The following is a 24,219-nucleotide window of genomic DNA, read 5'->3' as shown; positions in this document are numbered from 1 at the left end:
TGAAAAATTACTTTTTACACACAATTAGTGTCAATAAATGTCTAGTGTGCCACATTTATAATAAATTAGTAGCAATGCAGTGATGTATTATTTGTTTTGTGTACATGTAACTGCCAGTCATGTTCTTCTCTGTGTTGCCATGTTGGCTAGGTACAAAGCTTCCTCCAGCTCCTCTTTCAACACGTGGTGACGTCACGCCGCAACCAGGCTGCTCTCGGCGCTCGCCCAGTCCTCCCAGTCTCGGCTCACTTCCAGTGACTCAGCCTCGCGATCCATGCGCTCGGCACTCTGCTCTACGGCCTGCGCGTCCTCTCTCCCGGCATCCTCCGCGCTACGTCCGAGCCAGAGATTTGCTAGTCATTCCCGGACCGGAAGCGGAAAGCGAGCTCTGCAGGCACCGGGTGGTCAGGATGAAGGAGGCTACGGCAAAAAAACGGGAACCGGAGGATGTGGAAATGAAAGAGGAAGAGCCGGCGGCCGGGAGCAGCACCGGAGAGGGAGGGAAGAAGGAGCTGGACAGTGTCACCCTGGAGGGTATCCATCTTTCCCTTGTTGTGTCTCGTCCTCTTATAGGCTGTGTGTGTGTCTGTGGGTGGCCGTCACGTCCTAGGAGTCACTGACAGGGCTTGCTGTGACTTGTAGTCCTCCCATAGCTGGAGATTAGAGCGGAGGGGGCCGGTTTGGAGAAGATCAGGGGACATGGGAGGTGAATGGGGCCTATGGGGGACTCCAGGAATTAGCCAGCCATCGATCCTCTGAGGTTGGCACAGGGCTCAGGTGAATCTCTGCACCACATTCAGGGGAATGTCTATTCATCCGGGACACCTGCACACGTCCATTCATTCTGCTCTGCTGCTGGGGCTTGCACGTCATGGGAAGGGCTCACTCACATTGGGCACGGGGGGGCTGTATAGCCTAAAAAAACTGTGCACCTGGGAGTCACTGGTGTCCCATACAAATCAATGGCATCCTGGAGCTGTACAGTGGTAGTCCCACATCTGAGTGTTTACATGTATACAGGGAGAAATGTGCGCCCCGTGGATGCAGACATTGGTGATGAGGGCGCTCATCCATCCCTGTACATATGTAAACACTGCGATGTCCAGTTACTTATGTAAAGCCCCAACCTGCCATTGATTTTCATAGGCTTCTGTGTGCGACGCCTGTGACTTCCCAGAGCAAGAGTTAAATGAGCGTATTTCTGCACCTGGGAGTCACAGGTATTGCATGCAAATCGATAGCAGGCTGCAACTGTATGCTGGTAACGGCCCCATGAGTGTTTACATGTATACAGGGACAGATGTGCGCCCCGTGGATGCAGGCAGTTGGTGGTCAGGGAAGCTCATTTATCCCTGTACATATGTAAACACTTGGATGTGCAGTTACTAGTATACAGCTGCAACCTGCCATTGATTTGTACAGGCTGCTGTGTGCAATGCCTGCGACTTTCTAAAGTGAAGTTCTGAGCACTGTAAAAAATTAATGCATTTCTGCACCTGGAAATCACAGGTATTGCATGGAAATCAATAGCAGGCTGCAACTGTATGCTGGTAACTGCCTGTGAGTGTTTACATGTATACAGGGACAGATGTGCGCCCCGTGGATGCAGGCAGTTGGTGGTCAGGGAAGCTCATTTATCCCTGTACATATGTAAACACTTGGATGTGCAGTTACTAGTATACAGCTGCAACCTGCCATTGATTTGTACAGGCTGCTGTGTGCAATGCCTGCGACTTTCTAAAGTGAAGTTCTGAGCACTGTAAAAAATTAATGCATTTCTGCACCTGGAAATCACAGGTATTGCATGGAAATCAATAGCAGGCTGCAACTGTATGCTGGTAACTGCCTGTGAGTGTTTACATGTATACAGGGACAAATGTGTGCCCAATGAATGCAGGCAGTTGGGGATCAGAGAGATGCTCATCAATCCCTGTACATATGTAAACACTTGGATGTGCAGTTACTAGTGTACAGCCGCAAACCTGCCGTTGTTTTGTACATGTGCTGTGTGCAACGCCTGTGACTTCCCAGAGCAAAGTTCTGCACACTGTAAAAAATGAACGTATTTCTGCACCTGGGAGTCACCGGTAGTGCATGAAAATCAATAGCAGGCTGTGATTAGTAACCGTACATGTGAGTATTTACATGTATACAGGAACAAATGTGTGCCCTGTCAATGCAGGCAGTTGGGGGGGGGGGGGGGGGTCAGGGGCGCTCATCCATCCCTGTACATATGTAAACACTTGAATGTGCAGTTACTTGTATAGAGCCGCAACCTGCCATTGATTTGTACAGGCTGCTGTGTGCAATGCCTGTGACTTCCCAGAGCAGAGTTCTGTGCACTGTAAAAAATGAACGTATTTCTGCACCTGGGAGTCGCAGGTTTTGCATGGAATTTAGTAGCAGGCTGCGACTGTATGCTGGTAACTGCAGTGAGTGTATACAGGGACAAATGTGTGCCCCATGGATGCAGGAGGTTGGGGATCAGAAACGCTCATCTATCCCTGTACGTATGTAAACACTTGGATGTCCAGTTACTTGTGTGCAGCCTCAAACCTGCCGTTGATTCTGCACCTGGGAGTCATGGGTATTTCATACAAATCAATGGCAGGCTGCGACTGTATGCTGATAACCGCACATCTGTGTTTACATGTATACAGGGACAGATGTGCGCCCTTAGGATGCAGTTGGTTGGGGTCCAGGGGAAGTTCATCCATTCATGTAAGCGTGTGCGATTGCCAGTATACAGCAGTGACTTTACATTGATTTGGACAGGTAGCGAAGTACAACACCTGTGACTTCCAGGCACAGAACTTTGGCCATATTTTACCTCCATCTGCAGAAGTTAATTCATTTTGCTGTGCTGCTGGGGCTTCCACATCACGGGGAAGGGCTCATTCACATTGGGCGCAGGGGCTGTACAACCTAAAAAAAAAAAGGTTCTACACCTGGGAGTCACAGGTGTCCCATACAAATGAATGGCATCCTGTAGCTCTACAGTGGTAGTCCCACATCTGAGTGTTTACATGCATGCAGGGACAAATGTGTGCCCTGTGGATGCAGGCAGTTGGCATTCAGAGGCGCTCATCCGTCGCTGTACATATGTAAACAATTGGATGTCCAGTTACTTGTTTACAGCCCCAATCTGCCATTGATTTGTACAGGCTGCTGTGTGCAACGCCCGTGACTTCCCAGAGCATATTTCTGCACCTGGGAGTCACAGGTATTGTATACAAATCAATAGCAGGCTGCGACTGTATGCTGGTAACCGTACTTGTGAGTGTTTACATGTATACAGGGACAGATGTGCGCCCTGTGGATGCAGGAGGTTTGCGTTCAGGAGAGCTCATCCATTCGTGTAAGCATGTACATTTTTGGATGTGCTGTTACCAGTATACAGCAGTGACCTTTCATTGATTTGTACAATGCCTGTGTCTTCCATATTTTACCTCCATCTGCTGAAGTCCATTAATTTTGCCCTGCTGCTGGCTCGCACATCATGGGAGGGGCTCATTCACATGGGCACAGGGGGCTGTACAGCATTAAAAAAAATAATAATCCTGTAGCTGTGCAGCTGTAGCCCCATGTCTGAGGAGGGTACACACGACCGGGTTTCTCGGCAAAAACCAGCAAGAAAACTGCTTCTTGCCGAGATTCCCGTTCGTGTGTATGAGGCATTCAGGTTTCTTGTCTGGAAATCTGGCCAGAATCTCAACGAGAAAAAAAGAGAACCTGCTCTCTTTTTTTTCTCGTCGAGATTCTCGTTTGCCTGTTTCCACATGAGAAACCCGAGAGTGTGTATACTCACCTGTCACCGTGGAAACCCGTGCATGCTCAAAATGACTGACGCATGTGCGGTAGCTTTCACGGCATAGGTAGGGTGAAGCAAGATGGCGGCGACGGCATTGAATGTGACGAGCGCATGCTCTTCATACGCAATGACGTCACCGCGTTCTTTCCTTTAAAGAGAACCACGGTTCTTTTGAAATGAAAGTCAGTACACTCGAGCGGCAAGAGTTTCTTGCCAAGAATCTCGTCAGGGAAAACAATGGGTTTTTCCTGAGGAGATTCTCGGTCGTGTGTACGAGGCCTGAGTGTTTACATGTATGGAGCGACAAATGTGCACCCTGTAGATGCAGACAGTTGGCGCTCATCCATCACTGTATGTATGTAAACACTCTGATGTGCGGTTACTAGTATACAGCCAAACTTGCCATTGATTTGTATAAGCTGCTATGTGCAATGCCAGGCACCAAAATATGGCTGTATTTTACTTCCATCTGCAGAAAGTCTGTTCATTCTTTTGTGATCTAGTGTTTGGGCTGAATTCTCATAGCTTGCACATCAGGGGAAGGGCTTATATACACAGGAGCAAAGGGTGGTATGTCCTATAAACGAGCATATTTGTGCACCTGTGAGTGATGACCATTGCATACAAATCAATGGCAGATTGCAACTGTACACTGGTAATGGGCACATCTGCGTGTTTGCATACATACATACAGATGGTGCCCCCTGTGTCCAATCCGCTCATCTGTCCCTAACTGCAGGTAATTGGCAGAAACAAAAAGCTCATATAGAGCATTTTTTGTACAAAGTTTAGAAGAGTTTTGCAATTTTTTTTTCTGCCAGAAAGCTCCCTATTAGAAACGCAAACCAGAAGGGCTTTTTTTCCTGCCTAAACGTTAAGCCTAAAAATATGCCTCTAATCATCCCAACGTACTTGGACATGTAGGATAATATTGAGCTGCTTCTATAGGCAAAACATGCATGGAGCCTTAGATTCAGACAGCTGCAGAACCTCCTATTCTGACATTGATTTGTACAGGCTAAGCCACCACAACTGATCATAAACACCTGGCCATGCCCACCGCAGAAAAACGCTGATCTGGGCATTGGACGGCCGTGTGAATGAGGCCTCTGAGTACTACAAATCCTACTACCTCCAGTGCATGCCCAGCTTTCTTTCTGTGCTTACTGAAATGAGCACTAGTGAATTGTGTAGTGTTCTAAGCAGAATAAATGGGACAATCTGACCAAAAGTTTGAGTTTCTTCTTGTATATGAAGTGATGGTATTCTGTACTATTTGCATATATTTCCCTCTATTGTTTTTTTTTTTTGCTAATGTTTTTTTGAACATTTTAGATATTAAGGAGCATGTGAAGCAGATAGAGAAGGCAGTGTCTGGAAAAGAGCCAAGATTTGTTCTTCGTGCACTGAGAGCGCTGCCATCCACATCCCGTCGTTTGAACCCCAATGTCCTGCACAAAGCGATTAATGGCTTTTTCACCTCCAATGCTACCACCCGTGACTGGATGCTGAGCTTCTTGGAGGAGGTAAGTGTGGGCATAATCAATGTCTTCACTTAAAGAATGTATAGGCCCAACCTTTCATATTCCTGATAAGTGCCTGCTGTACCATGTGCTTGTATGAAAAAAGTATCCTGTTGTATTGCTTCCTTTATGTGAAATCCATGGTGTTCCTGCCAGTCCCTCTGCTTTCCTATTAAAGCTGACCACACTAGGCATGAGAGAAAAGCATGGTCAGTGCTGTAGCTGTGCTGCAAATGCAACCTGCTCTCCTCTAATCATCAGACTTGTCATGACACACACCCCCTGCTAGGGGTGTTGAATATAATCGTTGCATCGATGCATCGCGATTCGGGGCCCCCCGATTCGGCATCGATGCATGTGACCCCAATAATCGATGTCGGGTGACGTCATCCCGACTTGCCCCGCCCCTCCCGGGAGATCGCTCCGAGCAGGTCTTTTAAAATGTTTTTTTTTATAAATGCGCGTTGTAATCCATTAAGTGGCAATCGCTCTGTGTGCTTTTTTTAAAAATGTATGCAGATTCATACCTCGTAGCTCCGTAGTAACTGTACATGCGATCATGTGACTCCATGGTCCGGCCTGCCTCTCTCTTCCTCTGTCCTCTCACATCCCTCGTCTCAAAGTCTCTTCTGATTTCAGCCCCGCCCGCCTCTCTTGTGATCTGTTACTTTAGCTATAGACGATGGGCGGGGCTGAGAACGGACATCAGGGGAGATGAGAGGCAGGTCCGAGCATGGAGTCACATGAGGGGAAAGTAATATACACACGGAGACATGAGGTATGATTCTGCATATGTTGTAAAAAGCACATTACAGCACTGGCTATAACAGCATTTAGTATCACAGGTATTTTATCAGCAGTCTGATTCCTACACATGCTCTGCCTGTGCTGACATTTCTCTGACTCTCTGCACATTCCACTGTGTTAACTCCTAGTGTGCTGGAATGTGCAAAGAGTCAGAGAAATTTCAGCAGACAGTGCAGTGCAGTGAAACTCACAGTGCTCTGTCAGTTGTGGAATGTAATCCCTGAGTCCTGCCCCCCAGCAGCCATGTGTATTCCTGTGCACTTTTTAAAGGGGAGTTTCACCCTATTTACACCCTTTAAAAATGCACAGATGACAATGAACCCTCAATAAAAAATGTCAGTACAGCGAGGACTTGGGAATGTGTTAATTTTAATAGAAAATAAATAACACGGTAGTCCTCGCTGTACTGATATTTTTATTGAGGGTTCATTGTCATCTGTGCATTTTTAAAGGGCGTATTGATGACAATGTCAGCACATAAAAACACACTGAAAATGCACAGGCAAAATCATGTATTTTTCCTCATTGTTCCCTCCAATCATCCTGTGTGCGCACTGCACAGAACAGCATGTAAGTACTGAGGAGGAGGGGGTGCTGTTATCCGGGGACACAGGGGGGGTACGGGCATGTAGTGGAATCTGATGTGTCACCTGTGATAAGTCATTGTCACTGCAGGGACTGGGCTGTATGGAGGAGAAATATAGACCATCTCCTGTACTATGTCCACAATCTCTGATCATCTCCTGTACTATGTCCGCAGTCTCTGATCATCTCCTGTACTATGTCCGCAGTCTCTGATCATCTCCTGTACTATGTCCGCAGTCTCTGATCATCTCCTGTACTATGTCCGCAGTCTCTGATCATCTCCTGTACTATGTCCGCAGTCTCTGATCATCTCCTGTAGTATGTCCGCAGTCTCTGATCATCTCATGTACTATGTCCGCAGTCTCTGATCATCTCCTGTACTATGTCTGCAGTCTCTGATCATCTCCTGTACTATGTCTGCAGTCTCTGATCATCTCCTGTACTATGTCTGCAGTCTCTGATCATCTCCTGTACTATGTCTGCAGTCTCTGATCATCTCCTGTAGCATGTCTGCAGTCTCTGATCATCTCCTGTAGCATGTCTGCAGTCTCTGATCATCTCCTGAAGCATGTCTGCAGTCTCTGATCATCTCCTGAAGCATGTCTGCAGTCACTGATCATCTCCTGTAGCATGTCTGCAGTCTCTGATCATCTCCTGTAGCATGTCTGCAGTCTCTGATCATCTCCTGTAGCATGTCTGCAGTCTCTGATCATCTCCTGTAGCATGTCTGCAGTCTCTGATCATCTCCTGTAGCATGTCTGCAGTCTCTGATCATCTCCTGTAGCATGTCTGCAGTCTCTGATCATCTCCTGTAGCATGTCTGCAGTCTCTGATCATCTCCTGTAGCATGTCTGCAGTCTCTGATCATCTCCTGTAGCATGTCTGCAGTCTCTGATCATCTCCTGTAGCATGTCTGCAGTCTCTGATCATCTCCTGAAGCATGTCTGCAGTCACTGATCATCTCCTGTAGCATGTCTGCAGTCTCTGATCATCTCCTGTAGCATGTCTGCAGTCACTGATCATCTCCTGTAGCATGTCTGCAGTCTCTGATCATCTCCTGTAGCATGTCTGCAGTCTCTGATCATCTCCTGTAGCATGTCTGCAGTCTCTGATCATCTCCTGTAGCATGTCTGCAGTCTCTGATCATCTCCTGTAGCATGTCTGCAGTCTCTGATCATCTCCTGTAGCATGTCTGCAGTCTCTGATCATCTCCTGTAGCATGTCTGCAGTCTCTGATCATCTCCTGTAGCATGTCTGCAGTCTCTGATCATCTCCTGTAGCATGTCTGCAGTCTCTGATCATCTCCTGTAGCATGTCTGCAGTCTCTGATCATCTCCTGTAGCATGTCTGCAGTCTCTAATCATCTCCTGTAGCATGTCTGCAGTCTCTGATCATCTCCTTTAGTATTTTGGGGGGAGAGCCATGCGCACTTGCGCTGCAATCGTGATGCATCGTGATGCATCGCCGAATCGAATCGAATCGAATCGTGGACTTGATAATCGTAATCGCATCGAATCGTGAGACCGGTGAAGATGCGCAGCCCTACCCCCTGCCCCATGTATGTTGTGGGTATTTTTTTCTGATTCCCCGGTCATAATGGGGTTAAAAAAAATGAAAATTGTCCCTTTATAGTACAAAAAAAGCAGATAATTGCTAATATAAGGGGTTCATTTTATACTGTGAAACAGTGAAAGTAATAAAAAATATATATACACACATACAATAATTATTTTTTTTTTTTTTATATAAATACACCCAGAAGTGGGATATATGGGCATTATAACTAGAAGTCAGACTTGAAGCTATATGGAGGGTGGAAGGGATAATTATTTTCCCCACTGTATGACCAGCTTAAGAGATTCAATACAAAATAATGGAATTTTTCACTGTCTCTCATCAGGGGAACAAAATCTGACTGGTGGAGGCAGTGGAAAAATTCCTTACTCTGTCAGCCATGGGAACAGGGAGACATTTGGAGGAAAGCCAAGGACCTCTTCCACTGAGGCTTGGGCTGGCAAGCTCCTAATCAGTCAGACACTCTGGTTGTGAATGGTAGTTTAGCGTAATGGCTCTTATTGCGCTGTTTTAAACAGATACGGAAGGTGGATTTATTGTGAGATGCATACTGAAACTAGAGTATCTATTACTTTTCAGTGTTTACTTAGCTTGAAGTATTAACGATAACATTTTATGTGTTGTATAACCTAATCTTTTTACATCAAACTTTGCAGATGATGGATACAGAGGGAGATTTACAGTTCAGACCAAGAACAGGAAAGGCTGCCTCGGCCCCTTTGCTCCCAGAGGTAGAAGCTTACCTGCAGCTTCTTCTGGTGATATATCTGATGAACAGCAAACACTACACAGAGGTGAGAGCATGGTTTATTTTACCATTGTTTAATTACGTAGTGCATTTTATGTTTGACGTCTAAATGTCTGCTGATTTCTATTGAATTTTTATATTAGCAGATGCATACAGTAAATGTATGCATCTGCTAATAAACTGCTTAGAAGCACTGTGTGCTTTATGGATAATGTAATAATGAAACGCATAACAATCAAACGCACATTGGGGTTTATTTACTAAAGGCAAATCCACTGTGCACTGCACTTGCTGTAGATCTGTGGGGGAAGATCTGAAATGAGGGGAAGCTCTGCTGATTTCTATCATCCAATCATGTTTATTTTATTTTCCCTGCATGTCCCCCTCAGATCCACAGTGACTGCACTTGCACCTGCGGTGAACAGTGAATTTTCCTTTAGTAAATAAACCACATTGCCTTTACAGATACACATTTATTTGTGGCCACAAGATTTCAAAGTGAACTTGTCTTGAACCAAAACACTTGTGATTACACTCTTATTCAAGCAGCTCTTCCCTGTTTCATATGACATATACTTAAAGTAAGTCTGAACCTATACAGCTTTTGAGTTTGGAATAGTTGCTTTCCTATGATTATGCAGTTACTTGTTTGTAGGAGTTTCTTTATAGCCAACTTTGCTTTGCCCATGCAGTGCCTCACAACCAATAGGATTAAAAAAACGAACAAACAAAAAACGCACTGTTGAGTACAGATGAGCATGTGACCCGCTGCTTCTTGTGTGACTGGGCTAGTGCTAGGTGATTAGGCCAGCGCTGTCTTTTGGGGGAAGAGAACAGAGGAGAGTGTCATTAAAGTAAACCCATTGCTTTGCCCTGAATGGGTTTGCATTCAGTTACAGGGGTAGATCCACGTACCTGGGTGCATTAATACGCTGGGCGCAGCGTATCTAAGATACACTACGCCGCCGCAACTTATTTTATTTTTTTCGAATCCACAAAGAATTTGCGCCTCAAGTTACGGCGGCATAGTGTATCTCTGGCGGCGTAATGGCGCGGAATTCAAATGGATGTAATGGGGGCGTGTTTTATGTTAATACGTCGTGACCCGGCGTAAACAACGTTTTTTTTTTGTTTGTTTTTTTAACTGCGCATGCGCCGTCTGTGGGGGTATCCCAGTGTGCATGCTCGAAATTAACCCGGAAAAAGCCCATGCTTCCGATGGTGACGTCATTCTACGCAAATCCCTACTCGCGAACGACTTACGCAAACAACGTAAAAATTTCTAAATTGTACGTTGGAACGACGGCCATACTCAACATTGAGTACGCCTCATAACAGCACCTTTAACTATATGCCGGAAAAAGACGAACGAAAACGATGTAAAAAAAATGCGCCGGATGTACGTTCGTGGATCCCTGTAAATAGCTAATTTGCATACTCGACGCGGATTTCGACGGAAACGCCACCTAGCGGCTGGCGAAAAATTGCATTTAAGATCCGACGGCGTACTAAGACGTACGCCTGTCGGATCTAACCCAGATGCCGTCGTATCTTGTTTTGTGGATACAAATCAAAGATACGACGCGGGAAATTTAAAATTACGCCGGCGTATCAATAGATACGCCGGTGTAATCCTTTTGTGGATCTGCCCCACAGTGTATTTCTGGATTTTGTGATGGTTAGCTTTTATAAATGTATTTTATTCTCGTTCCCCACAGGCGCAGAAGGTGTCAGATGACTTGATGCAGAAAATCAGCACTCAGAATCGACGAGCTCTGGATCTCGTAGTAGCAAAATGTTATTACTACCACTCTCGCAGCTATGAGTTCCTCAACAAGCTAGATGTTGTCAGAAGGTGAGCAACACATCAAGGCTTAGAAAGCTACATTGGACAATAATTTTAGATAATTAATTGATGAATTAATACTGCTGTACAGTGAATTACAGGAGGTTGATGCCAAAATAGATTTAGGTACTATAGTTGCACTGAGAAATTTAGGGCAGAACTTTAGCCGCACCATTTATTTTGTCAAATAACTTGTGCATTCTGCAGTAAAATAGCTCAATGTTATCTAGGGGCAATGCTGTACATTGGGGAAGGGAAAGTCTCCTGTACCTGGAAACATAGTGAGATTAGATAACTGGTATTGTGTGTAGTCTGTAAACATGATTTTCCTAGTAGAGAGATTTGTTTGCAGCAAATTCACGTTTCAAACAAGAAATGGGCCACAAGTTTTTACAAATACTTGTCTTATGATTTTTCTGACCTTACTATCATTTTGCAAAATCGGCCTTTAAACAGAAGATTGTGTAATTTTGATAAGATGTACAAAAATTTTATTTTGCATTCTGCTTTTGATTGGTGACACTAAACAATATATACTCTTACAGCTTCCTGCATGCAAGACTGCGCACAGCCACACTCAGGCATGATGCTGATGGACAGGCTACACTGCTCAACCTTCTTCTTAGAAACTACTTACATTACAACCTGTATGATCAGGCGGAAAAACTGGTGTCCAAATCGGTATTTCCTGAGCTGGCTAACAACAACGAGTGGGCTCGCTATTTGTACTACACAGGTAAGCAATGTTTTTCCCTATATTCCATAATGACTTTTGAAAAGGGAAGAGAAGATGATGCAGCTTTGGTTCGTCCCCAAAGCTTTTGGCTTATTTTCTGGACACAGTTATCCAGAATTTCGTCTTATTACGGATTGTGCTCAACGATGATTGTGGTCGTCATGTGTAGAGGTGGAATAATGTACACTTGGCTAGAATTGGTTCTTGTCTGTAGCTTTGAAACCGGACATAACTCCTATGTCACTTTCTGTCTTCCTTTATGCCCAGCAGCATGACATTTCCTACAGCTATCTACAGTCACTCCAGTTAATTTGTTACTAATCTCCCATAAAGTATTTTACACCAGACCATCATAAATTATTTGTTTTTGTCGCAGACATGTTACTGAATGGCCATAATTATGACGTGTAGGATGCACCTCCCTCAACACACTTTGTGGGACGGGGTTTGGTGACTAATGTACTTTGAATATGCTGAGCCTGAAAAGCTATGAACTATCAAGAATTAGAGAACATCCCCTTTAATTGATTATCCATCCTACCTTCTTCAGCTATAGATAGTCAATGAATATGTTCGTAAGCAATTATTTCAGAAATTTTCTCTAAGTGTGCGAGTTTCTGGATATTTGCATTCTGTTGAAGGGTCTATAGCAGGGGTGCCCAACCAGTGGCCCTCAACTTCGTGTTCTGGGATGGCAGGTTGGCAAGCCCAGATCACGGGTTGCTGACCTGCCATCCCAGAGCAGCAGTTTTGTGAATGAAGCCGCTGATAGAGGAATCAAGCACTGAGCCATAGACTTCTGTTATTACCTGCGGGTTTGTTGTGCTTTCACAAAGTGCGCCATACCTGTAGGATATAAGAAGTTTACGGCAAAGTGCAGCTAACACGCAGAAAATCCACGGGTGCACTGAGCTGCACCCGCGGTTTGGGCAAATCGCAGTGCATCAGTGTGAAAGCAGCCTTAGGCCTCTTTCACATGATCGGTCCGACCCAATTGGACTTAATATTCACCTCTATGGAGCATCAGATTAAAACAGACTTGTGTCTGCTTACACCCGCCTACCTAAAGAAAAAAAGATAGAAAGGGATCTGCCCCTTCCGTCTGGGTGAATCGCATTGGATCAGAGGGCCCATAGAGTAGAGTGGGCTGTGTCCGTGGACATGGACCCGTCATCCTCCCGCTCCGCTCATTGTGGCCCGTGACTAGTTACCAATTCGCCTAAGTGGCCCTTACTCTTCAAATGGTTGAGCACCCCTGGTCTATAGACATATAAATGATTGTTTTAGACTTTTGAGGTTTCCATTTCAAGAGATTGCACTCATGCTTTCTTCTAGGTCGGATTAAGGCTATTCAGTTGGAATACACTGAAGCCAGAAGGACTCTGACTAATGCTTTGAGGAAAGCCCCTCAGCACACAGCGGTGGGCTTCAAACAGACGGTAAGAAGATTTTTACAGATCTTTCATTAAAGGTTATGTAGCACATAAAGAAGGGAAGTCAATTCTCTGTTCCGCTTGTTTAAAATGCCTTACCTATGCATATTTAACTGTTTTAAAAAAAAAAAAAAAATGCAATGTAAGTAGATACTTTGGGACACACTGGGGTTTACCTACTAAAGAAGTAGAGGCTGTTCGGGTGTTCGGCAGATGAAACGCTAATAAAAATACAGATTTTCCTTAAAAAAAAAAAAAATACACTTTTCTAGAGAAGTCACTACTTGATTTAACACATTCCTAGGTAGTTTTGTAATCATCCCTGTGTGATTCTGCACTAATTTCCTTCCTTTTTTTTATCTCCTCAGGTCCACAAGCTTTTGATTGTGGTAGAACTTCTACTAGGTGAAATCCCAGATCGTCTCCAATTCAGACAGCATTCGTTAAAGAGGTCCCTTATGCCTTATTTCCTCCTTACCCAAGGTGAGCCTTCCATAAAATGACTTTCAAATGTAAGTTTACCTTTTCAGAAAACATTAAAACCATTTAAAGGAAAAAAAAAATTTTTTTATCTGAAAACAATGACTAACCCTTTAGCTGGGGGAAAAAAAATAAGATTCCGACATCTATAGTTTTATTTAATTGCATACATTTTAGAGTTGTAGTATTTTTGTACTCCTGTGACCTGTTTTCAGAAAAGAGCGGTCTGAAGTCCGCTCTCTGCTGACGTCACCGGAATCAGTCTAGGCACCGCGTCATCCCGACTTCGGAAGTCTGGATCCACCAGGTGCCTGGACTTGTAGCCACCTCACGCTCTCAGCGAGCCGCTGAGACGGCCGCTCCCCACCCCTCCACAGCTCAGTGCTCCAGTGAGTGTGGAGAAGCAGAGCAGCTGACAGGCAGCAGCTCTCTGCTCGGGAAGCTCTAAAAACCGAGCAATGTTCGATTGCTCGGCTTTCACTGTTGGAGGCGCCGAGGAACAGATACAGCATCGGACCGATGCTGCATCCACCTAGGTAAGTATGATTCTGCAATAATAAAAAAAAAAAAAAAACATACTTCTCTTTTTATTACTAGGAGATTGTGGGGTTTCTGAACGTCGCAGGCACCACATCCCTTAATAATGACCTCAAAAGGTTTATACTATATAGAACGAGAGGATGTAATTTTTAAAGGTGCCAACATCCGTTGGTAAAAAAATTCCCAAATTTTATTATAAACATTTTTAAAATTATAGAAATTTCAGATAAAAAATAAATAAAGATGCAGTAACTTCAGCTTTACATGTTTCCCGAAGAAGCCATAGTCTGAAACATGTTGAGCTGAAGTTAATGCACCTTTACTGTAGCTGCATGGATGTTCTATGATGGTTTTATATATGAAATTTGTATCATTTTAAATGTTTTTATAGTACAATAACTTGTGTTGAAACCTTTTAAAATCCTGTTCACTCGTTCTATTTGTATTTTTATTATTACTTTATTGTATGATGCACACAGTATGATTCAAAAGCAGCAGTAATTTGAGTGCAGACTTGTTCACTTTGTATAAATGATGCAATAATTTATGGTAACGGTCTCCAACCTTTTGAAGTCTGTTTGTACGTACAATATGTATAGGTAATAAGTACAAGACTCTTTACATGCTTTTTCTTTTACAGCTGTCCGTACAGGCAATCTGTCCAAGTTTAATCAGGTGCTTGAGCAGTTTTGTGAGAAGTTCCAGACAGATGGAACGTACACACTTATCATCCGACTGAGGCATAATGTCATCAAGACAGGTAAGAAGGTTACCTCTTTCAGTGAATAGACCCTGCTAAGTCGGTATAATAAAGTTCTACTGTTCAGTCAGAAGACTCAATATAGAAGGGGTGATTTATTCATGAAATGGTAATAATGCTGCAATATAGGCATAATCAACCCCCCCCTTTTTATGCTTCTCTGTATATCTGATGTTTCTCATTTCACTGCATTTAAAGAGACCCTGTCACCACCTTGCAAGTCAACTACCTGGCACAGCCTCCTCCTTCTTTGCACATGACAGCCCTCTCCTCTGTTGGGGGTTAATTACCCTCTGTGCTGGTCCAGCTCCCCAACTCTCTTTTCACTTTGTTGCATAACCCTTTAAGTTGCAGCTGGGAGAGGAGCAAAGGGGGAATATTAATTGAGTGACCGTTCTGTGTCTGCTGGGGGTGCTAATGTCACATCCAAAATGGCGGTGCCCAGCAGCATTCTTGAGGCTTTTACATGTAAATAACACACCTAAAATAAGATAAATGCTCATATAATATTAGAGAATTGTTTAAAGGAATGGTCTGGTGACAGGGTTTCTTTTATGCAAATAAATACAAATTGGCGAAAGAAGAATTAAAGCGGTGGTTCCCCCTTAAAAACAACTTTTTTTTATTCCACTGCCCCCCCACATTACAATCGAATTAAGGCTCTTATTTTTTTTTTTGCTGCTGTACATACCTTGATACAGCATCTTCACCCGTGCATCCGGGTTGCGAGTCCCGTGGGAGTGGGCGTTCCTCACATGCTGTTGATTGACGTTTTGCCCAAAAACGAGCTCTCCCCCCGTCGCGTAAGCCGCGTCACGATTGGCGAAAGGAGCCGAACGGCGATGCGCATGCGCAGTATAGCGCCGACTCGCCGTTCGGCTCCTTTCGCCAACCGTGACGCGGCTTACGCGACAGGGGAGAGCTCGTTTTTGGGCAAAACGTCAATCAACAGCATGTGAGGAACGCCCACTCCCGCGGGACTCGCAACCCGGATGCACGGGTGAAGATGCTGTATCAAGGTATGTACAGCAGCAAAAAAAAAAATAAGAGCCTTAATTCGATTGTAATGTGGGGGGGCAGTGGAATAAAAAAAAAGTTGTTTTTAAGGGGGAACCACCGCTTTAAAAACATACTGTGGAGTATCTTTGTCGATCTGACTTATAATGAATTGTAAAGTTCTAGTGCAGTAAGTAAATAGCAATACAAAATTTAGCATGTGGTTAAAACTGTTCATTGCATAATATTTATGTAAGAGTCTTCAAGGCACCTGCTTGTTCTGAGTCAATGTTATGCCAAGTAATAAAGGAAAGATAAAGTCCACAGCCTTCCTGGATCGACTTCAATACAACCAGCCTGCCCATTCATGGATCAAAATTCTGCAGTTCCTGCTGAACTTCAATCCATCTATGGCTGGCTTTACTTGAGTTCCAAGTCAGCCAGTCTCAGCGTTGGTAGTTTCTAGGCCACATAGGAGAAAATGTGTAAAAGGCATTGATGACACCGGCTGCTAAGTATTTATGGCAGTTTGATCTTTTAATTGATACATTTTTCGAAACCCTAAGCAGTTATTTTTTATTTATTTTTTGCTTTGCAAACTGTTGGCTAAAATATAAATATCTTGCATGCCCCTTTTAATATCCAGAAGTAGATGTGTATTCAGATAACATCCCAGAAAAAAAACACCATCTGTTTGCTTTTATTGAAGGAAAATTAAATGGGTTATCTATAGAAAATTGGGGTAATAAAAATGAGGAATATAGGCAAATTGTTGCCTTTTGTTACCTGTCAAATCAGTGGGGTTGATTTACTAAAACTGGTGAGTGCAAAATCTGGTGCAGCTGTCCACGGCTTCTAACTTCAACTTGTTCAATTAAGCTTTAACAACAAAACCTGGAATCTGACTGGTTTCTGTGCAGAGCATGCTTTTGATTCTTTTATTACATTTTTTTTTTTAACTTTCTTTGATTTTACACACTCACGCTAATGTGATTCATCACCTTATTCTGTAGGTGTGCGTATGATCAGCCTATCATATTCCAGGATCTCTCTGCCTGACATTGCCCAGAAGCTCCAGCTTGACAGTCCTGAGGATGCTGAATTCATAGTTGCTAAGGTAAGCACCTGAGAATAGACAAAGCGAGAGCCTGATCTATAGAACAAATACATTGGAGAGCAATTTTTATTTCAAACCCCAACTCCCAGATAGAATTTTTTTTTTTTAGTTCTAGAAAGCATAGAGAAGTTTTCTGTCCGTTGGTGGCAAAAAAGACCCCTGCAGATGGCAGTTCTGCTTTAACCACTTCACGACCCAAATATGTGTGTGTGTATATATGTATATATAAATATACCTTGTGGCTTTGAAGTAGTTTACTGGGGTTATGGCTGAAGCCTGTCAACCATAACGTGTGTGTGTGTTTTTTTTTTTTGTTGTTTTTTTTTTTAGCCAGCGATTCTTTCTTTACAAAAGCGACCTGAGCTGCTGCATCACTTTTAGAAGGAGTTAAAAGTGATAAAAAAAAAACAATTAAAGGGACACTGTAAAATAAATGAGAAAATGTAAAGGGCCCCCATCCCTCTGTGCTCGGGCGCTGAAGCGAACACATACGTAAGTCGCGAACGCATATGTAAACAGGGTTCACTCTACACGTGAGGTATCTCCACAAACGTTAAAGTGAGAGCAATAGTTCTAGTGATAGACCTCCTCCTGTAACGCTAAACAGATAACCTGTAAAAACTTTAAAGTGTCGCCTATAGAGATTTTTAAGTATCGTTTTGTCACCATTCCACGAGCGTGCACATTTTTAAAGCATGACATGTTTCATTTAGTAAATAAACATGTTCATAAAACTTATAACCACTGTTTGCATTTATTTTATCTTCCCTTTTTCAATTTTATCTGTGCAGAGATAGGTTTTAGTAGTACGGCTCCCTAAGACAGACAAGCAGTGCAACCTCTTGCACGTTCCATTCTCATCCCCTTTTTTTTTTTTTTTTTTTACAAAGATAATCACATTACAACTTTTGGAGCAACTTATTCAATACATCTACTTATTTAACTCAAACTCTTTTTGTTTTTTATATATATATATACCTTAATCGCTCTTTGCCATAACAAACAGAAAAGTAGAAACCAAAAGGTTTTCAAAATTCCCATCACTAATTTCTCCTTTCGCTCATTTAACATTATTTTATTTTGGTCTGTTCTTATGCTATATCTTTGTAGCTTCATCAACAACCTGGACCCCGTCCTGGTTGTGCCCCTTCCCCAACCAAAAAAAAAGAAAGAAAAACGGGGACAAACCTGACAACACAGGTTTAATCCTAATACAGGGAAATAAAAAAACACACATTTCCCCCGCCGTCTCCCCTTCACACACACACACACACACACACCCCCCCCCCCCCCTCCCCTATATATAACATAGGGAGCCCAGATTAGTCGGTACTTATTCTCATCCTTGACTTTCTTTTACCTAGGCAATCCGTGATGGAGTCATTGAAGCCAGTATTAACCATGAAAAGGGTTATGTCCAATCTAAGGAGATGACTGACATTTATTCCACACGGGAGCCCCAGCTGGCTTTCCACCAACGCATTTCCTTCTGTTTAGACATTCACAATATGTCCGTCAAGGTAAGGAGACAATTTTAATATTGAGAAATGTTGATACCCATTCTCTCCACGCTAGTGGAGGAAAGTCTGTAATAGCTTTTATGATTTACAAGTTAACAAGTGATGCATGCAAAAGGAATGAAACTCATAAATGGGACGTATTTTATTTGTAAGACGCAATTTATTTTCTATTTTTGTAGGCTATGCGATTCCCTCCCAAGTCATACAACAAAGATTTGGAGTCGGCAGAGGTAAGACTCAATAGAACGGCTCCACCGAGATTTTTAGTTTAAGCAGAGGTAAACGCAGTAGAAAAAATTATTATTGCACAGACAACTGTTTTTATATAGAGTTCAGAAGATTTATTGTCATTGTAAAAGCAAATTCACAATGAAATTATATTACTCCACACATTATACATAAAACAATCGTCGCCTACACATTTACCATTGCAATAAAAATAAGCCAAAGAAAAAAAGTAGCTTGTTTAATAGCAATGAAATTTAATTTTCAAAATACTTGGTCACCTGACCACCGGCTATCTTCATTGGGTCTGCTGGGAAGGGGCTGTGGTTGGAGTGAGAGCTTATCCCTTCTCTCAGTTTTAATTCTTTAGGGCCAGGCCACATTAACTAGGTGCACATGTCAATCTCTAAGAAAGGGTCAGCAGGACAGGGCAAGACACACCCATGTAGGAGTGCTCAGCCTCTTCTTTCCAAGGTAACGGCTCTGTAAGAGGCTGAAAGATGATGCTGCCATTGCAGTCTTGTAGTCTTAAGACAAGGGTGACAAAGCTGTGAGAAACTGAAACTTGTGCATACTGCATTGTCGCCTTGCAACAGGAAGCCGGGTTGGACACAAACTAGCAGAAGCATCAGGTATGAACATTAACACTAGGGACTTGGTAGAAAACACTTTATTAATTGATGATTAAATGCTTTCTACTACTTCTCAAAGCTGACTTTTATGTTCAAACAGAGTTTTTAAAAACTTTGCGTTATTCACACAGGCGTACCTATCCATACGTATAATCGGAATGTGTAGACCGCGCTTATAATATAAAAATATGTGAAAGAAAGCAGCGACACAAAACATGCGCTAGAATCATGAAAACGGACTAGTAAATGGAAATAGTCACGCTAATAAAGTGTACAAAATATGAACTTAAATCCAAAAACGATATAGATCATTGAAAGGTGTATGTCATTAAAGCGGGGGTTCACCCAAAAATTTTTTTTTTAACATTACATCTAGCATACAAAGGACATTTACTTTCGGCAGGTCATTTTTTGTTTTTTTTTCTCCGTACATACCTTTTATATAGTCCAGGGCTTCCGGGTTCTGATGACTGCGGGACTGGGCGATCCTATCCTTCGGTTAGATGATTGACGGCTTGTGAAACAGGTCCCCTGTCGCACAAGGCGCGTCACCAGATTTCCGGAAATAGCCGAGCTGCGAGTCGGCACTATACGGCGCCTCTGCAGTCAGCTTTACACGGCGGGCGCAGGCGCCGCATAGTGCCGACTCGCAGCTCGGCCATTTCCGGAAATCTGGTGACGCGCGTTGTGCGACAGGGGACCTGTTTCACAAGCAGTCAATCATCTAGTCAAAGGATAGGAGCGCCCAGTCCCGCAGTCATCAGAACGCGGAAGCCCTGGACAAAATCAGAATATAAAGGTATGTACGGAGAAAAAAAAAATGACCTGCGGAAAGTAAATGTCCTTGGTATGCTGGCTCTAATGTTAGAAATTCCTTTTTAGGGTGAACCCCCGCTTTAAGAAATTACAATACATATGATGATCAAAAAATTGATTGAATAAAAAGTCACTATTATAACAGTGTTTCTGAAAAGATAAATGGTGACCCTTGAATAATGTCTATAAAAAAAATAAGTAGATCGAATTCTGAGATCATACAAATCTAGAAAAAATGGGGGAATTTTCAGTTTCCACCACTACCACAGGAAAGAGGGATGAATCTCACCGTGGGACACACACACCCCGGGAGAAGTAGAGACTCTTACCGGAAGGAGTGGACCTCCTGTTGTAGCAAGGTCATCTGTGCCTGCAGATATTATCCTCTGTGGGGTCCAAGATGGATCCGGGTTCTGCCTGCACAAGGCCATGGTTTGCTGAGGGTATATAGGCCTTTTATACCCTGAGGGGAGTGGCCACTCACCTGAGGGGAGTGCAAACACAAGCCAAAACACCTAGGTGGCAGTCGCCCCCTAAGAACGAGTGTCCACAGATGCTTGCTGCTCAGTGTATAGCTCTAACAACAAAACCTGGGGAATGCCCAGGGAAAAACCAAGCCTACTTACCGACCAGCTCGCAGAACAACCAATTAACCTGTCTAACAGTATGCCTTAAAAACAGCTCTGCCCGGCATGTTTCGTCATACGTGATGTTTTCCAGGGGCCTTTACCCATGCAAAAGGCTGTCTTTACCCGCACGAGATGCACAGGTGTTGGACACATCGGCTGCACACACATAGCCACTGGTCCCAATTTAACAGCCATGCAGGTGCATGTCCCCAAACGCAGACAGTGTGTATTCAGGCCCAACCGGCTGTCAGATTGAGACCAGCTGTATCTCTGCATCTGCTGTATCCTAATAGGTGTGAATGGGACTGCCTACACGGCAGATAACCAGAAAACACCCCTGCATTCCATTCGGGTGATGCCCAAGTAAATGGGACCTAAAGAGTCGTCAATTAACCAAGATTAAAGGGGTTGTGAAGGTACAATTTTTTTACAGCTGTCCAGTGTAATAGGTATAAATAGAGAATTTCACAACATAAGCTGAGCATTTCAGGATTACAATTACATCTAGCAAAGGCTCATGAAAAAGTTAATGTCATACTGCAAAAAAAAAGTAAAAAAGGGGTTGTAAAGGTACAATTTTTTTTCCCCCCTAAATAGCTTCCTTTACCTTAGTGCAGTCCTCCTTCACTTACCTCATCCTTCGATTTTGCTTTTAAATGTCCTTATTTCTTCTGAGAAATCCTCACTTCCTGTACTCCACACAGTAATGCAAGGCTTTCTCCCTGGTGTGGAGTGTCGTGTTCACCCCCCTCCCTTTGACTACAGAAGAGTCGGGACGCTTTCTACGTTGCAGATAGAGAAAGGAGCTGTGTTAGTGGGCGTCCTGACTCTCCTGTAGTCCAAGGGAGGGGGCGAGCACGACACTCCACACCAAGGAGAAAGCCTCCCATTACTGTGTGGAGTTACAGACATAAGAACAGGAAGTGAGGATTTCTCAGAAGAAATAAGGACATTTTAAAAGCAAAATTGAAGTGTGAGGACTGCACTAAGGTAAAGGAAGCTATTTAGGGGGAACAAATTGTACCTTTACAACCCCTTTTTTTTTTTTTTTTGCAGTATGACATTAACTTTTTCACGAGCCTTTGCTAGATGTAATTGTAATCCTGAAATGCTCAGCTTATGTTGTGAAATTCTCTATTTATACCTATTACACTGGACAGCTGTAGAATTACAGTTCCAAAAAGAAATTCCCTGTTACTAAATAAATGAAGCTCTTGGAGCCTTTATTGATTCAGTTATGTTATATTCTTATTGGAGAACCAATGGCCAGCTTTTACTTGCTGTTCCTTCCTGATGCTGTGTATACTGTACTAATTTAACCATTGGTTCTTATTTCTTAGGAGCGGCGTGAGCGGGAACAGCAGGATTTAGAATTTGCTAAAGAAATGGCCGAAGATGATGACGATGGCTTCCCGTGACCTTGACTTTACCCACCCTCACTTTGTTCTGTTTATATTAGGGTTTATTTTTTTTTCTCCGGTTTTGGTTTCAAGCCCTTCCTGGTACACCCCTCGTCCTTTCCCCTCCACGTTGGCCATTTTTTAAACAGTCATAAGCATACATCCGTGCAGCAGAGAACTGGAAGGTTTCTCCAGCAGGCTTTGAAGCAACGGACTGCATCTTCTATTATGATGTATTTATGAACTCTTCCTAACTGGCACCCCTCTACTGTGCCTCCCATTATAGATTTATTTTCCTTGTCTCGGCCTTTGAGATTGTCCACACTGATGTCATCCTACAGTGTTTTACTTTATACACCACCCTTGGATAACCAGCAGCCCCTTTCTAGGAACTTCCAACTGTCTGTGCACACCTTGCCTGGGTGTTGGCCGTGGTAGTGTTCCAAGGAATGGAGGGTCATGGGTTACCCAGATGTGGTCAAAACCAGTGTTTTTTTTTTCTTATTTTTTTTTTCTTAACTCCTGTACCCTCAAAATCATGTTTTTAGTGTTTCGTTACTCTCGCACAAGTGCTTCAACTGTACAGATGGCTGAACTGGTGATTTTTCACAGCCATGCTCACTGTGGGAAATTCTCCAAACATGACCAGTTGGGGGTACTGCAGAATTAGAGCCGAGAACCACTGTTGTTCTACAATAGGTCACAAAAACATTTTGGCCTAATGAGTTTTGCATTTTCTGCCAATAGTTTTAATACTCACACTTCAGCTGTAAAGAAGTGTAATATACAATGACCCGGAGTCATAAAGTTCCACTTAAGATCTTGTACATCTGATTATTTTTTTGTTACTGATCAAGACTGTAAGGTGATGACATGCATCAAGTTTTGTTCGGCTCTTTACTAACTCATTAAAGGCTGTTTGTAACCAAATTGTTTTGTGGTGTGGCGTTTGTTGTACCGTCTGCTAAGTTACCGCGTTAAATATTGACGATTTTCATCAGAAGATCAATGTTCATGGGTTTTTGTTTTTCTGAAGGTATGTTGGGGTTGAAGGCTCCTTGAACCAGGAAAATGGGGCTGAATGGAATAAAAAGGCATAGGATAATGAAAGTATTCCTGTTAGGAGAAGAAAATGTAGACTATTTCTGCTGGGCTTTTTCTGAAAATGTTAGTTGCCTGGCCGTGTCTATCTTATTAGTAGTTCTAAAAGCTGATGGATTTTTTACCTTCTTGCATTTATGCGTTCGCCTTTACAGAAAGTCTGTGAGGCCCCTTTCACACTGGGGACGGGAAGTGCGGTGGCGGTATAGCGGCGGTCTAACCCCCGCTAGTGGCCGAAAAAGGGTTAATACCGCCCGCAATGCACCTCTGCAGAGGCACATTGCGGGTGGTATTACCGTGGTTTCCCATTGATTTCGATGGGAAGGAGCGGTAAACACCCCGCTCCTATACCGCTCCAAAGATGCGGCTAGCAGGACTTTTGGATCGGTCCTGCTAGTGCACCGCTTCAGTGTGAAAGCCTTTGTGTTTTCACACTGAAGACTGCAGGGCACGATTCTTTTCAAGTGGTATAGCAGCGCTATTTTTAGCGCTAAACCGCCTGAAAAACGTGTCAGTGTGAAAGGGGCCTAAGGCGAACTTACACTGGACCCCCTCCCCACCCTCACATGTCCTGCTATACCAGAGTACCGTGATCACCTGATGAGACATCGGGTCACGCTTTACCGGTCCGTGGATTTGAAATTCCTGTGGCTTTCCCTCCTCTCCAGCGGAAACGCTTTAAAGATTTCAAAAACCAAAATATACACCAGTAAATATGTAACCTTATTTAGATTAGTGCAATGTACTTATTGTGCAAAAAAAAATCCATAAATACCGTGCAGACCGGAGTGGCCTCCGTATAAAATATAAACACACACGCAGTTAAACGATTTTGTTTTCTTTATATAGTGACTTGTGCCTGGATCAGCAAAAACTTATGGTGAAAGTCAAGTGAATTCCACACTTGCTCCCCTCTGGGTTCCACTCTCGCCAGAAAGA

The 24,219-nt window shown here is 43.4% G+C and overlaps 1 protein-coding gene across 1 annotated transcript; it reads left to right on the top strand.

Annotated features, from left to right (window-relative positions):
- The first annotated feature begins 336 nt into the window (after positions 1–336).
- PSMD3 (proteasome 26S subunit, non-ATPase 3) lies at positions 337–23,109 on the top strand. Its single transcript, XM_040331470.1, has 12 exons — positions 337–534; positions 5,147–5,337; positions 8,958–9,095; positions 10,768–10,904; positions 11,441–11,631; positions 12,967–13,070; positions 13,433–13,547; positions 14,725–14,844; positions 16,854–16,957; positions 18,322–18,477; positions 18,657–18,707; positions 22,120–23,109. The coding sequence occupies exons 1-12, from the start codon at positions 411–413 to the stop codon at positions 22,195–22,197; spliced, it is 1,509 nt and encodes a 502-aa protein (XP_040187404.1). The 5' UTR covers positions 337–410; the 3' UTR covers positions 22,198–23,109.
- Positions 23,110–24,219: the final 1,110 nt, after the last annotated feature.

The sequence above is a fragment of the Rana temporaria genome, chromosome 12, assembly GCF_905171775.1.
Source record: "Rana temporaria chromosome 12, aRanTem1.1, whole genome shotgun sequence".
In the NCBI taxonomy this organism is placed as follows: Eukaryota; Metazoa; Chordata; class Amphibia; order Anura; family Ranidae; genus Rana; species Rana temporaria.
The sequence above is the reverse complement of the archived record's forward strand: the minus strand, read 5'-3'. Positions and strand labels throughout refer to the sequence as shown.

Coding starts and splice junctions, on each gene's coding strand:
- PSMD3 (XM_040331470.1), top strand. CDS start 411: ATGAAGGAGGCTACGGCAAAAAAACGGGAACCGGAGGATGTGGAAATG. Junction 10,905..11,440: donor AAGCTAGATGTTGTCAGAAG/GTGAGCAACACA, acceptor ATACTCTTACAG/CTTCCTGCATGCAAGACTGC. Junction 14,845..16,853: donor GCATAATGTCATCAAGACAG/GTAAGAAGGTTA, acceptor CTTATTCTGTAG/GTGTGCGTATGATCAGCCTA.